At 34.2% G+C, this 18138-nt stretch overlaps 1 protein-coding gene across 4 annotated transcripts in view; it reads right to left on the reverse strand.

Annotated features, from left to right (window-relative positions):
• The window catches only part of LOC132717352 (uncharacterized), a 42199-nt gene that overhangs the window by 12635 nt on the left and 11426 nt on the right, over nt 1-18138 (reverse strand). For 3 of the 4 annotated variants that reach the window (XM_060700799.1, XM_060700795.1, XM_060700797.1), the window contains exons 2-3: nt 5898-5949; nt 5405-5464 (exon numbers count right to left, since the gene is read on the reverse strand). In XM_060700799.1, the coding sequence (XP_060556782.1) occupies nt 5405-5441 (37 nt within the window). In that variant the 5' untranslated portion in view covers nt 5442-5464; nt 5898-5949. Of the gene's footprint in view, nt 1-5404; nt 5465-5897; nt 5950-8378; nt 8598-18138 lie in introns of those variants that run through there. The other variant, XM_060700796.1, reaches the window with a different exon arrangement.

Below are 18138 nucleotides of genomic sequence, written 5' to 3' on the forward strand. Positions count from 1 at the left end.
CTCTTCTTATCATGTTCAACCATGAAAATAAACAGTCGAGTGGTACTGTCATTGCGTTTGGCTGAGGCAGTGTATTATTGGGTGATACTTTTATTATTTTCAGTTGCAATGACATGCTGTTGGGTGCTTTATTTAGACTGTTCAGTCGTGAAATAGAACTGTTGAATAGTACTATCATTATGTTCAGTTCAGATGATATACTGTTCGGTGCAGAGGTCATTATGTTCAGGTGTGAACACAAACTGTTGTGTGATACCGTTATTATGTTCAGTTCAGATGATGTACTGTTCGGTGCAGAGGTCATTATGTTCAGTAGTGAACACAAACTGTTGTGTGATACCGTCATTATGTTCAGTTCAGATGATATACTGTTCGGTGCAGAGGTCATTATGTTCAGTAGTGAACACAAAATGGTGTGTGATACCGTAATTATGTTCAGTTCAGATGATGTACTGTTCGGTGCAGAGGTCATTATGTTCAGTAATGAACACAAGCTGTTGTGTGATACCGTTATTATGTTCAGTTCAGATGATATACTGTTCGGTGCAGAGGTCATTATGTTCAGTAGTGAACACAAACTGTTGTGTGATACCGTTATTATGTTCAGTTCAGATGATGTTCTGTTCGGTGCAGAAGTCATAATTTTCAGTAGTGAACACAAACTGTTGTGTGATACCGTGATTATGTTCAGTTCAGATGATGTACTGTTCGGTGCAGAGGTCATTATGTTCAGTAGTGAACACAAACTGTTGTGTGATACCGTTATAATGTTCAGTTCAGATGATATACTGTTCGGTGCAGAGGTCATTATGTTCAGTAGTGAACACAAACTGTTGTGTGATACCGTTATTATGTTCAGTTCAGATGATGTACTGTTCGGTGCAGAGGTCATTATGTTCAGTAGTGAACACAAACTGTTGTGTGATACCGTTATAATGTTCAGTTCAGATGATATACTGTTCGGTGCAGAGGTCATTATGTTCAGTAGTGAACACAAACTGTTGTGTGATACCGTTATTATGTTCAGTTCAGATGATGTACTGTTCGGTGCAGAGGTCATAATGTTCAGTAGTGAACACAAACTGTTGTGTGATACCGTCATTATCTTCAGCTCAGATGAAAAATTGTTCGGTGCAGAAGTCATTATGTTCAGTTCAGATGATGTACTGTTCGGTGCAAAGGTCATTATGTTCAGTAGTGAACACAAACTGTTGTGTGATACCGTCATTATGTTCAGTTCAGATGTTGTACTGTTCGGTGCAGAAGTCATTATTTTTAGTTCAGATGATATACTGTTCGGTGCACAAGTCATTTGACAATGCGCTGAGTGGTCATACAATTATGTTGGGTTCATTCGGATATCTTCGCGTCAAACAAGATGGCGGGCGGGAGCAACTAATTTCCATAGGTCACGTCGAGGCTAATGACCACTAAATTGCCAAAACAATTTTCTTCCCCGTATATACCATCGGGAGGTTAAAAACGTTATTTCCATAAATTGGACAGATCGTATGGAATATTTAATACCGAATGGGTATTTTATCAAGTTAATTTATGACTATACTATACTGTTACAGTCAAAATGGGCACAGTATATAAAACTTAAAATATGGGTAAGGGTAGTCTGTTCAAGTCACATATGACCGCCGTAAATAAAACTTGAAATATATGTGTTGGTAACTTTTAAGACTTACAAGTGGACACATCAAACGAAATTTAAAATATGAAACATAATATACAAGTAAGGCAAACCTATTTGAGTCACACATGGCCACAATATATGGAACGTTAAATGTAAGTATGGAAACCCCATTTGAGACACACATGACCACAGTAAATGGAACATTATATATAAGTAAGGGTAGCCTAGTAAAGTCAAACATGGCCAAATATAAAGAAAATTCTATATAAGTAAGTGAAACCTAATTGAGTCACACGTGGCCAAAATATATTAGTAGACATAATGTTTAAAATAGAGAAAAACAGAATCCCTAAAGAAAGCACAACACTGCAAAATTGAAAATGTTGCAGACTCGGTTTGATTGAGCCTGTTCATGGACGGTACTGGAAAGTGCAAGTTACCGTCCACGCCCCCTAGCACCGGCTTAAGCAGAATTCAACATTTAACACGAAAATGGTGAAATTTTGAATTTAGAAACATCCGAAGATGATGTGTTCATACGGCGGTTATCATGGAACCTTCAATGTGACACAGTAGTGCCATTCCATGAAAAGCGGCGTAAGGTCCCCAAGTAAAAGAATGCTTTTGCCCTAAACGAGAAAACAATGGGCGGAACAAAATAAAATGGAATTTTGAAAGGGGATCTGACGTTATGAAGTCAGGGAAATGTATTTGAGTCTAATTTTATTAGGCTACCCTTACTTATATATAATGTTGCATATACTTTAATCATGTGTGACTCAAATAGATTTCCCTTACTTAAACATAATGTTCCATATATTTTGGCCTAGTGTGACTCAATTAGGTTACCGTTACTTATATAGAATGTTCTTCATAATGTGGGTATGTGTGACTTTATTGCGCTACCCTTACTTAATATATTTAATGTTCCATATACTGTGGCCATGTGTGACTCAAATAGGTTTCCCTTACTTAAATATTATGTTCCATTTATTGTGGTTATGTGTGACTCAAATGGGTTACCAACACATATATTTTAAGTTGCATATGCTGTGGCCATATGTGACTTTAATAGGCTACCCTTACTTATATGCTCCATATACTGTGGCCATGTGTGACTCAAATAGGGTTCCCTTACTTGTATATGATGTTTTATATTTTAAATTTCGTTTGCTGTGTCCATTTGTGACTCTTATAGGTTACCAAACAGATAAATTTTAAGTTATATTTACGGTGGTCATGTGTTACTTTAACAGGCTACCCTTACCCATATTTTAAGTTTTATATACTGTACCCATTATGACTGTAACAGTATAGTATAGTCATGAATTAACTAAATAAAATACCCATTGGGTATTTAAAAGTCCAATTTATGAAAATAACGATCTTAAGCCCCCGATAATATTTACAGGGAAGAAAATTGTTTTGGCAATTTAGTGGTCATTAGCCTCGACATGGCCTATGGAAATTAGTCGCTCCCATCTTGTTGCCCGAAAAAATCCAAATGAACCCAACATAATTGTGGTATCACATAACAGTTTGTGTTCACTATTGAACATAATGACCTCTGCACCGAACAGTTTATCATCTGAACTGAACATAATGATAGTACCAAAAAACCACTGAACATAACGACATTTGCACCGAACAACACATTGACTTGACTGAAGAAGATATAATCAGCACACAAGATAATGATAGTACCATTTTAGATAATGATTGTACCATTTAACAGTTCTATTTCACGACTGAACAGAAGAAATAAAGCACCCAACAGCATGTCATTGCAACTGAAAATAATAAAAGTATCACCCAATAATACACTGCCTCAGCCAAACAAAATGATAGTACCACTCAACTGTTTCTTTTCATGGTTGCACATAATGAGAAGAGCACCCATTGGCATATTATTATAACCGAACATAATAACTGTAACACCCTACAACATATCTTTTTAACTCAACATAATTGTGTTACCACATGCCTGTTGGTTTTAAGAACTGAACATAACGACTTATGCACCCGACAATACATTGACTTGACTGAATAAAATACAGTCAGCACACAACATAGCACTTCAATAACTGAGCACATTAGGATTTCCACCCAGCATTTTGTATCTCGGACACAACAGAAAGACATTTAACCAGGTATATCATTCATTCTTAACATAAGACAGTCCAGGCGTTCCATACTCGGAGTATTTTAATTCAGAGTATATATTCCATTGGGTTGGAAATACAAGGCACCACATGTAAAAACCGAAGAAGAGATACAAGCAGTCGTATTTCAATGACGTCACGTGATATTCAATATCTAGAAAGCTTATAATCATATTAATATTATTAAAACGTATCCAAAACAAACAGAATTTATAGTGACATTTATTAGAAATATTATAAAAATGGGAAGATTATATTTATCTAGAAATACAAATGTCACGTAAGGAACCTCTCAATGCGTTACAGATGAAATTATCAATAATAAAAATGTCAAAGATTCAGAAATTCTGATCAAATGTCAGTCGATAGATTATCAATCTAGATGGGCATGAACATCCGTCATATATGACACGTCATTTCATGTTTTAATAATATTACATTATGTCACGTGATCGTTAATAAATTAATTAAGTTGATTTCATTGATTTCATTCATTCCGTGGCCACTCAATCATTAATTGCAGAAATAAATAATGTCCTTATATTAACCAATTTAACCGGGAGTAAGCGACTTCTTATACCCACATAATTTCTGAGCCAGCGGAAGAGACAAATGCTTATACGCCATATCGAAAACTCGACTTTCGGCCTACGATCAACCCGCCGAGGGTCGAACTCCGAGATACATACCCAGAGGCCAGATTTCAATCGATGTCTTCCCCTTTTTTCTCTCCTTTCTCTATTGAACTACCCGAAGAGTTCAAGTTGTAAAATCAATGGATGCACAGGAAAGGGAAATAAAATTTCAGCTTTAATTCTATTTCTCTTCATTCATACTATTCATCTATCGGAAAATAAATTTTAAAATGTAATTGAGCCGATTTCACGACAAAGACAACATAGGGTTGCGACTTAAAGATCCATAAGCCTGCGCATCCGAGTCTATCAGATCCATGCTTCGCATCATTTCTGATACTGTTATGGGTTGAACAACATGTCCTGAATAGATATGGCAGGTCTCCCTCTGGACAAACGTGGTCGAAAGCACTAAGTGTGATGACCGCTCATTTATTTTAATAGAAAAATAAAAAACAGTTATGATATCATTCATCGTCAATTGATATGCATGAAGGCTAAATGACCTTTCTGCTTATAATTAAACATTATGATTCATCTATAGTATCATTTGATATATGATATGACCTTTAAGTCATTCTATCTGCCAGTTTCTATTATATAGTGATTAATATGAATTTTACACACATTGCTTAGCACTGGTTTGTTACTGGAACGGATTCGAGAGTGTGTCTATAAGCTTATAGTTCAAACAAACTAAAATTAATTCTGTATAAAATTATTATGATTGAACCTTTTAGGTAGTCTAGATAAAATGTCAAACCAACGAATGATCGAACAGATGCATTTCATTGATAACAGCGAATTTAGACGGAAAACAAGTACTTTATAATAAAAACAAGTATTTTATACCAGTGCATGCTATTCAGACACACACGTATTTCACAGTCGAAATACCTGAGTCTGACTAAAAAAAACAAGGCTCACATAATTTCAAACGCAAGAATCGATGTGCATGTACTTACATGTTATACCACTTGGATTTAAATTCAATACTTTCATTTTGACTTCAATGCCACATCACACTGGAAAAAATAATTTACTTTTTAGATACTAAGAAAAATGATAAAGAAATAACAAGATGATTTATACATGTATAAAAAGTATTTTTACAAAATGGTAGTCTTATTAAAACAATAGATCATCAGCAGGTACATCATGAGGTCGTTTTGCTTGATAAATGTACACACTGTACATCCCCCCATCCCCCGCCCCCAAAAATATCTGCCAATAGTGCGCTTATGTTGAAAATCAGGTTTTGCTTAGGAAACGTTACATTAAGTTCACAATTCATTAACAAAAATGCTATGGCATTTGCCTTTATTATAATTACACACTGCCAGCCCAACCAAATGACGTCAATGGTGTCTGGTACATCTTCGCGATTTGGTATCGTAGCCGTTATACACCACAATAACTTGTTAAAGTATTCTTGATACAAATCAATTCCATTCTCACCTGTTATAGTAATCATTCTGATACGTATAATGTTCGATTCTTTATGCACATTCTGGAAAAGAAGAAAGAAGAAAACATTTGTGAGTATAAATGGAAAGAGCAATTACGATTGCAAACTGATAATTGTTTTTACACTTGTAGTGCTGTACATCATGCACCAGTGAAATGAAATCCCTATCCTCAAACGAGGAAGATTTCACCTTCCAGGTGGCTCCATCCTGCGATGCCAATGCGGTGGTTTTGTTTAGGCCCCAAATTAGAAGTTTTTGTATCCAATTCACAGTGGGCATCGCTTATCACTAGAAATTGTATAAAAGTTTCAAATGACATGTGCAATGCATATAAGCCAACAGCGAATAACAGTTATTTAATCAGCATACCGGTATCATGAAATCAAAGTATAAATCAAAGAATAGATCAAAGAATAAATGAAAGCATGAAATGGAAGCATAACTTAGTGCATTAAACCGGAACATTTAATCGAAGCATTAATTCAAAGCAGAAAATCAAAAAAGAAACTCGAAGCCTGCAATCAACGTTTTAACATGCAATCGGAGCATACACTCGGAGCATAAAATCAAAACATGAAATCGACACAGAAAATCGAAGCTCGAAATAGAAGCATAAAATCGAAGCAACCCCCCCCCCCAAAAAAAAAACAAAAAAAAAAAAAAAAACCACACAAACGAAGCATGAACTCGAATCTGCGTTGACATAAGACAGCAAAAAGTTAAAACCAAGTCGAATTATCGAATAGCTATTTAAAGAAAGTCGAGACATCGGTGGAGAAAAGTAAAACAAACAAAAGAATTACATGCTATTCAGAGGAAGAAGATTATCATAAAATCGAATCAGAGTAAAAATAGTTCGTGCATCGATAATGCGAGGATTTAAAGTCAGGTGATAAAAATCAAACGAACATTGCTTAAAATATGTCCTTCAAATCTAAACTGGAATGCATAATGACACTGGGTAACATGATTCGCTTCTTAACAACGTACTTATCCTGTATTGTGAAGAATTTTGATAATAAACATCTGAAACCAAGTTGTAAACAAATTTTGCGTGGTAAAATCTAGCTTTCAAAAAGTTACAATTATGACGTTACTTTAGTTTTTATATAAGACGAATTTATTTTAGTTACATTGTGTAGGAAGCTATAGGCTTATTGAAACACACTCGAATCCGTTTGATACCAATACAATTCCATTGCGACAAGAAGAAACCAAACCATGATAAAGTAAGCATAAATCTATAATTGATAAAACACAGAATTGTATTAAATACACTATTCATTTGTGAATTATTCACGTTTTTACACAATGACCCTTAATGCACTCCATACAAAAACTGAAATCGTGAATATACGTGTATTTACAAATAGATTGTTTCAAAACAATTAACCCTCATTGTTTTTCGTAACTATGACATTCTGATAAAAGAAATCTTTTTCTTCTTCCGGGTTTTAAAATCACAAACTTTATCTTAAATTTGAGTCAGATAAAAGTCATATTGTCATCTTTAGGGACTATACCATCTCAGTCGCTAAAGTTAAGCAAACTAAATTTGAAGTTAGGTTACCATTATCTTAATTAGGCAAACAAGAATTATTGTTTAGTTTCCATGATTACTAATCGTGTTGACACAAGTATGCGTAAATGATTTCGATTACGTGTGATTATCATGAAATCTAGTCGAAATAAAATTCATTGAACAAAACTGAGAAAGATTTTAAATTTTAATAACATAAAAAGTTTGAAATAAATAAAACCCCGACTGCTTTCATAACAGTAGAAAGTGACGCTTGAAAAAATGAATATGAACAGGGTTGAATATTTTGATTATTACGTATGAAATCAAATTAATTAAACATAATGTAAACACACACACACGCACGCACGCACGCACGCACGCACGCACGCACACACACACACACATTCCAAAGTGCAATTAATATTTTAAATCAAAAAAAGTAAAATTTAAAAAATAAAATACCATAAACAGAGAAATTTATAAATACATAAGTAAAAAGGTACATACTTTTATATAGTCTATCTAATATGATATTACCTTGAGAATCTAATATACCCAGACAAGCAAAGATATCTTACTTTTTTCTGAAGATTTTTTTTTAACGAAAAGTTAACACAAAGAATGAAAGAATGCACGGAACACCGCAGAGTAAGATACTTGAGTCTAGTTACTCCATTCCACTTCAAATCCCATGGAATTATAAATACTGACTGTACACAATTTCATTAGAACCCAAAGAGAAAAATTCGCGTTTCACCACGGGTAACAGTTTCGAATAAAATCTAATTTAAATAACAATTAAACGGCACCTGAGATCTTGGAGGGATCTTCTTTAAACCTTACTATATTCAATTTATTTCAAAATTATGCAAACTTGAGAAGGAAGTTTAAATATAAGCTTTCAGCAAATGAAATAAAATATTAAAATTCTGACGAGACTTTACTTACTTTTTTTTACAATCTTGTTTTCACTTGATTTTATCCTTCACCGCAACTTTATAGTAACTATTTATTTCCTTTCACTCGTTTATAGTTATGAAGATTGTATGAGTGAATTTTAAATGAAAGATTTAACTTCCCCTTCGTTTGTTACGAACATAAATATTTATTTCAGCACTGAACATCTTGTACTACCTATCTTTTCAAATGTAAACTAATCTTCATATACTTCCCCGTTTTAAAGCGTACTTAATTCGGCCTGATAAGGGAGAAAAAATGTTTAAACCTGGCGTACGTCGTGCCAGCATCAACTACTACTGCTGCTACTGCTCTTGCTATTACTGCTAATACTTCTGATGATGACAATGACGAGGATGATGATAATGATGATGATGATGACGACGATTAAAGTAAATGCTGCTTTTGCTATTGCTGTTCCTGCAACTGCTGTTTCTGCTGCGGCTGCTGCTGCTTCTGCTGCTGTTGTTGTTAATGTTGTTGCTGCTATTACTGACGACGATGATGATAGAAATGATAATAATAATGTTTAAAGTAAATGCTTATGATTATAATAATGATGATGTTGTTGATAATGTTGTTGCTATTACTGTTGCTTCTAATGATATATGCCAAAAACGTTAGAGCTAGTGACATGGCATTATAAGGTAAAGGAAATCTTCAGAAAACATGGATGCATGACTTCAGTTTTCCTAATTTGGCATACGAGCATATGTCCATGCTGTTTGCCTGTTCACAATCGCCAGCTTATAATAATGATGATTATGATGATGTTGTTGTTGATGATGATGATGATGATAATGTTGATGATGATGTTGATGATGATGATAATATTGTTGTTGTTGATGATGATGATAATGTAGTTCTTGATGATGATGATAATGTTGTTGATGATGATGATAATTATGATGATGATGATGATGAACAGTAATAATAACAATGATAATAGTAATACGTATGATGGTTATAATGATGGTACATCAAAAAAGTTAGATCTGATAACTACTTGTAAGATATGGCTTACATAATATACATGTATGTATAATTATTAGCTAATACTTCGTTTCTAGCTGATATAGATTTACATAAGTTTTCTTTACGCAAATCGGCATAGTTAAGCCTTTGGCCAGTTAAACAAATATATTTACATGTTAACATGAATATGCTCAAGATGATGTTAACATGCATTTGTAAATTAAGTATTTGCAACACATTTAAAACACATGTACGTTATAAATCTAAACAGACAAAAATGAAACATAGGGTTATGATGTATACGCAGCTGTCCCTATATTTAGATTTTGATTATTTTCCTTTTTAAAATATTTTGTGTTCTATGTAACTTATTTTCTTTTGAATGAATAAAACGTAAACGCAAATTTTCTAGAGAAACAAATAAAAAAACCTGTCGTGGGACTTGTCAAAGACTACCACTCTCTAAAGTTGTACGACAGTCTCAGCGTAACCACCAAGCTTCAAGTAAGCTACATATTTCCTGCATCTCGTGCATTTTTTTTTTAATTTTTATCAAAGACATCAGAAAATAACTTAAATATTATTGTTACAATACTCATTATTTGGCAGCGCGTATAAGCATATATCTAATCATATTTATACATGTATATGATTTATAAACACTGAAAGAAATGTGAAAGTCCTAAATTGCCTTGACCTCCAAGCTACATGGATCGTATTTGAAAAGTCCAGGCAACTTTAGTTGACCTAGTTACTAATGTCACCTGCCCCTCACTATTATGAGTTCGAATCCTGTCACCTGAAATGTGTGTCGCCATATGACTTTTCCATTAAGTGACATAAGTAATTATAGCATCATATTTGTTTATTAAACGACGATCTGTGTCAAATTGCGTGATACGATCTCATATCGGTTAAGACGGAACGTGAATATCAAACATTACTTTATAAACGTTAATCTAAATACAGTTTGCTCATTTTGTCTCCATCTGTTTATAAGTTTACACGAACATAGTTTCGTCTCTAGGAAAAAAAGACAGGATAAGTTCAGTCATGTGTTGTCGTGAAAAAAAACGCTCGTTTTAAAGGGGCTCTTGAGAAACGATTTTCCTTATAAAACATCTATATGTAGAAGTGATTAAAACTCATAGGAAAGTTGAAAATAAATCAAACATGTGTAAAGGGAAACTGTGATAAAGTAAAGTAGAAGGGAAAAACCATATTGACATGTAACCTCTGTAAACAAACGGTTACATAAAATGTATTTGTTGCGTAAATGATAGCTACTTATATAATTATTTCACTTTTTTCGAATTTACTTCCCGGTCCAACAAGTGCGTATGTCATGTGCAAACAAAAATGAAAGTAGCTCTATAAAAGGTAGACAATTATTTAGTATGTCACCATTCCTCATTAACAACACGTACAATAGTTCTGTAGCTTAAATTTAAAGGCACAATGAACTAAAACGGTCTCAGAATTTTAAAATATGTGTAGGCAAGAACTTCAATATTTGATTCATGACATTGTAAACAAGAGGATAAAGTTAAAACACCATTATATATGAATGCTATAAAGCAGAAATGGAGTTTTTTTTTAATTCAATCTTTTCTCTTAGATAAGTGTTTCAGACATATGAATAAAATACACTAGTAAGTCATATCACACGGTAACAGAGTTATAATATAATATATATCAAGTCTTGTCTTTAGATATATTTGTTATCTGGGAGGGGAAGTAACTCCTCTAACCTTAAAGGTAAAATTTGATATTCATTACCGGTCTTTATAATATGACGTCATAAGTTTATGTGTACTCACGACTAGACATTTCTGGAAACTCAGGGAGGAAGGTCAGAAATTTTTTCCTCAGTTTTTAAATTTCTTTAAAGTTAATTACACGTTTCTTTTATTGTCTTATTCGGGTATTAATTACTTTAGAATATCTTGAACGTTACGTTGCCCGAATTATTTCCAGTAATTTTTCTTCTTTTATCGCTAAATTGCTATTTATTCTCATTTTCCCGTCGAAGCACGTGGGGTAGAACTAGAAGTGGCAATGCCATGGCGTGGCGGCCATATTTCACTGTTTAAGTGCACCGTATTATAATAACATATATTTTATAAATCTTATCAACAAATTTATTCGAATGAAAGTAAATGCTAGTAACTAAAGGAATTTTTATAGAATTCATTAAAATCCACAGACCACGTGGTGTCTTAGCAGTGCAAGCCACATAATACACATTTTTATAATATTCATAGATTTAGTTCAAGACCGTTTCTTAAAATTTCAACATTAATTATTGATAAAAGAATTGATAAAATAATTTACTTATAAATGAATGAATTTGAATAATATGAATGAAATTAAGAATTATTGCAATAAATATTTATGATGTTCTAAGACTTATTAATTTTGCTGTTCCTCCTTTAATTTCTGTTTTACTTTATTTCATATATATGGCCAACATGCCTCGTCCGAAAAGGAAACCCTCCCTTACTGGACAAGTTGATCAACGTCGTCAAAGGAGGGGGGCAGCTGCAGCTTCCCCCCCCTTTTTCTGGGCCTAATGTTCCTGCTCCACTTACTAGTTATACAACTCATCCGCTGGCAAGTAGTGTACCTGCTCCATTATACTCTAGTGGGAATCAACATTTTCAGTGTGCGGTACCTCCTCCACCAGTTCATGGCTCTGTTGCATCATATGCAACTGCAAGTAGAAACCAAGACTTTCAGTTTCCTCCACCTGGCTTTCCTGCTCCACAAATTAATTATACATCTGATCCGCTGGCAAGTAGTGTACCTGCTCCATTATACTCTAATGGGAATCAGCAATTTCAGTGTGCGGTACCCCCTCCCACAGCTCATGGCTCTGTTGTTTCATATGCAACAGCAAGTAGAAACCAAGACTTCCAGTTTCCTCCACCTGGTCCTAGTGTTCTTCAACCACACCCTGATGTTTTGGATCAGCCTCCAGTTATGGCAACACCTGCTGATCATAGTTTAGGTAACCTTTTTTCCTTTACATTCTGTTTGTACCAATATGTGTATGCATATTTCACAAAAAATTAAAGAGCAAGTCTGGTCAGGTGAATATATTGATTTAGGATTACTGTTACAAAAAGAACCATTACCAGAGACTCAGTCTATTAAAGTTTTAAATGGCAATATCGTATTAGACAGTAGTTCCAAAAATACATGAAATGAAGAACATAAGTTCATGGACTGACGCATTTTTAATATATATTCAAATAGTTATTATGAAAAGTCCCTCTCTTGCCTCGGAGTTAATACAGTACATGCACATGGTCCGCCTAGCTGCAAAACGTAATTCATTTGGCTGGCTGTATTATGATAAAGCTTTTCGACAGAAAAAATCTATGCATGCCGATATGAAATGGTCCTCTATTGATGGCGAACTTTGGTTGCTTACAATGACTGGTACTTCACATGTTAGACAGCCTCAAAACCAGTTATATAAATATAACTTATGTTTATTCTTTAATAATAAAGGCTTTTGTACAAAGTCTGGATGCCCTTATCAGCATCTCTGCAAAAATTGCAGAGGTCCCCATTCAGCTATTTCATGTGGGATTCGAACCTCAACTTCTATGCAAAATCCGTTAAATAATTTCAGGCCTAGAGTCGTTAAACCACAAGGCCCAAGATTTAGTGCTCCTCGAGCGTTTGTTGGAGTTAGGCACATCACCAATTGACATAAAACGTTTAAAGATATGGTTAAAGGGTTATGAGGTTGCTGAACAAAAATATCTTTTGAATGGTTTTAGAAAAGGATTTGGACTCCAGTACTCTGGCCAACAGATTAGTTATGAATCAAAAAACTTAAAATCTGCCATTTTAAATCCAAAGGTATTAGAAGCAAAATTAATTAAAGAAGTTGAACTTGGTCGGATTTTAGGCCCATTTAATGAAAAACCATTTTCTAATTTAAGAGTCAATCCTCTGGGATTAGTCCCCAAAAAATCAGGGGGTTGGAGATTGATTACTAACCTGTCTCATCCTATAGGAAATGGAGTTAATGATTTTATTGATTCAAAGTATTGTTCAGTTCATTACTCCAAGTTTGACAATGTTATTGAAAAAATTCAAATATTGGGTAAAGGGACTGAACTTGGTAAACAAGATATTTCTTCTGCCTTTAACCTGTGTCCAATTAGGCCAGAAGATTTCCCACTGTTGGGGATCAAATATAAAAACAGATACTGGATACAAAAAATGCTGCCTCAAGGTGCATCAATAAGTTGTGCAATATTTGAACGTTTTTCTTCCTTTATCCAGTGGGCAGTTTCAAATTATACAAAATCTTCTAACATTGATCATTATCTAGATGATTTTATTTTTTTGGGTAAATCTGGAACTAAAGATTGTTCTAAGTTGATGTCGGATTTTAAACATATCTGTGATGACATGAACATTCCACTAAATCCGGATAAGTCTGAGGGTCCAGTTACTGTCCTTACCTATTTAGGTTTTGTACTTGATACAGACAAATTGGAAGTCCGTATTCCATCGGAAAAAATAGAGAAGGCTAAAGATTGTATTAATGAAATTATTCATAAGAAAAAGGTCAGGCTAAACAAATTCCAGTCTGTTGTTGGTCTTTTAAATTTCTTTACAAGAGTGATTCCTTCAGGGCGAACATTTAATTGTGGTTTATACAGAGCAATGTCTCAGGCTAAACGCCCAAATCATTTCATTCGAATTTCTTCCTCAAACAAAGAGGATTTAATGATGTGGCTTCATTTTTTAGAGCATTATAATGGTATATCTGTTTTCAGCAACCTTGATTGGGTGTCAGATAATAAGCTCCATTTATATACTGACTCTGCTGGAAATAGAAATTTGGCCTGTGGAGCATATTTAGATGGAGAATGGTCAGTTTTTAAATGGCCAGAGTGCTGGGGTGATGAAATTTTCAAAGACATAACCTTTTTAGAATTAATCCCAATTGTTTTGTCATTTTATTTGTGGGATTCCAAATTAAAAGGGAAAAAAATCATTATTCATACAGACAATCAAAGTCTTGTCCAAATTATTAACAATAAATCTTCACGCAACAATAGTGTAATGATATTAATGAGACAGTTGGTTCTTAAATTGTTGCTGCAAAACATTCAGATTAAAGCAGTTCATATCGAGTCAAAAGAAAATGGTATTTGTGATGCCATCAGTCGTCTGCAATATTCACGATTACTATCTTTATTGCCACAAAATGCATGTAAAGTTCCACTTTCAATTCCACAGGACTTCCAGCATTTTTGTGCAGCGAAATTGACCATCTTGTAGATCAGTCTTTGTCTGCCAATACGCATAGAACTTACTGTTCTGCACTTCAAACCTTTGACAAATTCAGATGTTCACAGTTTAATAATAAAAGTTGGCCCCCGCCATTATTTCATATTACTCATTATATAGCTTATATGTCATTAAGCGGTTATGCATACAAAACTGTTAATTGTCATATATCTGCAATCAGTTTCATAAACAAATTGTATAATTTGACAGATAACACTCAATGTTTTTTAGTCCGCAAACTTCTTGATGGTATGAATAGGTCTCAAAGGCGTAGGGACACTAGACAGCCAGTTACCATTTAATTTGCTACATCTTCTGGTTCACAACCTCAAATTTGTCTGCTTGTCCCATTATGAATCCATTTTATTTACAGCGGCATTTATGGTTGCATTTTATGCTCTCTTGAGAGTGAGTGAAATTAACATTATTAGTAAAGAAGATGTATATTTATCTGATTCACACTTGTGTCTTAATATCAGACATTCAAAGACTGATCAATTACATAGAGGTTCCATAGTGAAAATTCCTTTAGATAGAAATTTGTCCGGCCATCTCAAGGAAGTAATCCTTCATTATATGGCAGTGCGTCCCACCTCTGGCTACCAATTCCTCTCCCATTTAGATGGTTCACCACTTACGCCTTACCAATTTAGGTCTGTTTTAGCAAAAACCTTAAAATATTCAGGTATAGACTGTTCTAGACTCAAAAGTCATTCCTTTCGAATTGGTGGTGCTACTTACTGGATTATGCAAGGCTTTTCAGAAGATGAAGTAAAAAAAATGGGCAGATGGAGCTCAAACTCGTATAAGCTCTATGTGAGGCCATAGTATAGTTAGTCCATGTTATCATTCTTTTGCATTTTTCCATATTAGGTGAACAGTCCAGCCATTCAGTTTGGTTGGTTGGCTCCTCAATTTTAAGAGATGCTCATCAGTATGCAAAGTGTAACAGTACATTTGGTGAACATTTACAATTTAATACAATTGGTGTAAACGTTGTTTGGCGCTATAGACCAGGCTTAAAAATTCAGCACCTTTATAATGATATTCAGTTATTAGCCACTGAGCATAATTCTGTGCCAGATATTTTGTTTATTCATTGTGGAGGAAATGATTTGGGTCAAACCAGTCTTTCCTACATTAATTATTCTTTAAAGGCGTGTCTTGCAGATTTATTACATTTATTACCAGGTACGAGAATCATTTGGTCTGCTATTCTTCCTAGGCTCCATTATCGAAATGAAGAAAATCATTTCAAGTTAAATAAAGGAAGAAAACGTATCAATAGCACCATGGCAAAATTTTGCATATCAAATGGTGGTGGCTACATACATTACCCAAGAATTGTTGAAAATCAACTATTTTTCAGAGATTTAGTACATTTATCTTCCTTTGGTAACTCCATATTTGTGGACAGTATAATGAATGGACTGTGGTCAATTCCAGGCTTCGCGAAAGTTGCCGGACCGTCGGACATGTCCGGCAAAAATCAGGCCGGTCCGATATTTTTTTTCGGACTTCCGGACCTTATGTCCGGTACGAATACCGGGATATATCCAAGACCGAGTTTTCTCCCTTGAATAAAAAAATGTAAAACGAGTTTTGATTCGCCGTTTCATTATAAGTGTCCGATACATACGACTGTCAATAACCAAAATGTCGGTGTTACTACATTATTACGCTGGCGCTACGCCCGGCAAAAATCGTAAACTATCCAATGAAGAAAAAAAAGCGAAACAAAAGGAATACGAGTCCAGGCGCCCGCCGAGAAAATTTGTGGGTAAATGGAAAAATGGCCGCTTTGATCATGAATGTTTTGATTTCCAAACAGAGTCCATCCACAGGTGCTTGAAACATTTTAAAGTTTTATATGGGCTATATACTATATATCTTTATATACATATATAGACTGGTTATGTAAAAATATTTGAATATATGTGACTAGCGCCTGTGAGTCCATCAATCTGGATAAACTAATGTTTTATTTAAGGGAATAAACTTGTGTTGCAAATCTTTAAAAGTTGTTATGTCTTTAAAAAAAAACACCAAGGTATTACCATATACATATATTTGGGGGAAAAAATTCGGTCAGACAAAAGTTCTTTCGGTCAGACAAGAATTGAAAGTTTGTCTGACCGAATGTCAGGCAAATTTTTCAGCAGTTTCGCGAAGCCTGCAATTCTAAATTGTGAACTAGTATCGTATCCATGTTAGCATGAGCATATTTCTAATTATGAGTTGGTAGTTATTAAAGGGGCCATGTCTGCCACTTTCTGCGCAGTTTTTCTCCATCCAATTTGGGGGTATTGTATGGCAGAGGCTTGCATGCAAATCACCAGGCTGATGTGGATCCAAGCCTTTTGGCAGGCACTTGCGCAGATTTTTAATGCATTTGCAATGTACAAGGGTGTTTAGCAAACAAAATTGTTTTTATAATTTTAAACATGATTGGATGTAGCTGTTTCAACAAGATATATTTTCCAAATGTCCGAAGTGAAATATAAATTTCCGATTGTCCGGAATGATACATAAATTTCCGATTGTCCGGAATGATACATAAATTTCCGATTATCCGGAATATGAACAAATTTCCGATTATCCGGAATATGAAAATAAATTTCCGATTATCCGGAATATGAAAATAAATTTCCGATTATCCGGAATATGAAAATAAATTTCCGATTATCCGGAATATAAAATATAAATTTCCGATTGTCCGGAATACTTTATTACTATGTAACGCTCTCCAGTCTGAACAAAATAACTTCTGATTTTCCAGAGTTTGTACATTCAATCATGTATATATATATTCTTTATATGTAAATTTCCGAACATCCGGAATTATGGTGGTCTGCCATATTGCCCCTTGGGATCAGCGCAGCACCAAAAAATTCTCTTGTGCATTGCAAATGTATTTTACAGCCATGGCCAAAAACTGCCAAACTTATTTTATATGCGTTGATTGACATTCTTAAGAATATAATATTGTTAAATTGTTTTTGTATTAATGTTATAATCCTACAGAGATTATTGTAAGACATTGATATTTACAATTACATGTATTATTATTTTATAAAGAAAATAATAATTCAAATAGATTATAAAACAGTTAGCTTTACTCTGTTTTTATTATATTGTATATTTAATTGAAACCCTTTCCCTGATAATATAATATATATCAAGTCTTGTCTTTAGATATATTTGTTATCTGGGAGGGGAAGTAACTCCTCTAACCTTAAAGGTAAAATTTGATATTCATTACCGGTCTTTATAATATGACGTCATAAGTTTATGTGTACTCACGACTAGACATTTCTGGAAACTCAGGGAGGAAGGTCAGAAATTTTTTCCTCAGTTTTTAAATTCCCTCCACACCCCACCCTTTCTATGGTCTTTTGCTGCTTTCTTTTATTGTCTATTTTCAGATTTGTCCACAACTTAGGGTTCGTCATGGCTG

Source organism: Ruditapes philippinarum, unplaced genomic scaffold, assembly GCF_026571515.1.
Source record: "Ruditapes philippinarum isolate M1 unplaced genomic scaffold, ASM2657151v2 ctg349_1_1_1_1, whole genome shotgun sequence".
In the NCBI taxonomy this organism is placed as follows: Eukaryota; Metazoa; Mollusca; class Bivalvia; order Venerida; family Veneridae; genus Ruditapes; species Ruditapes philippinarum.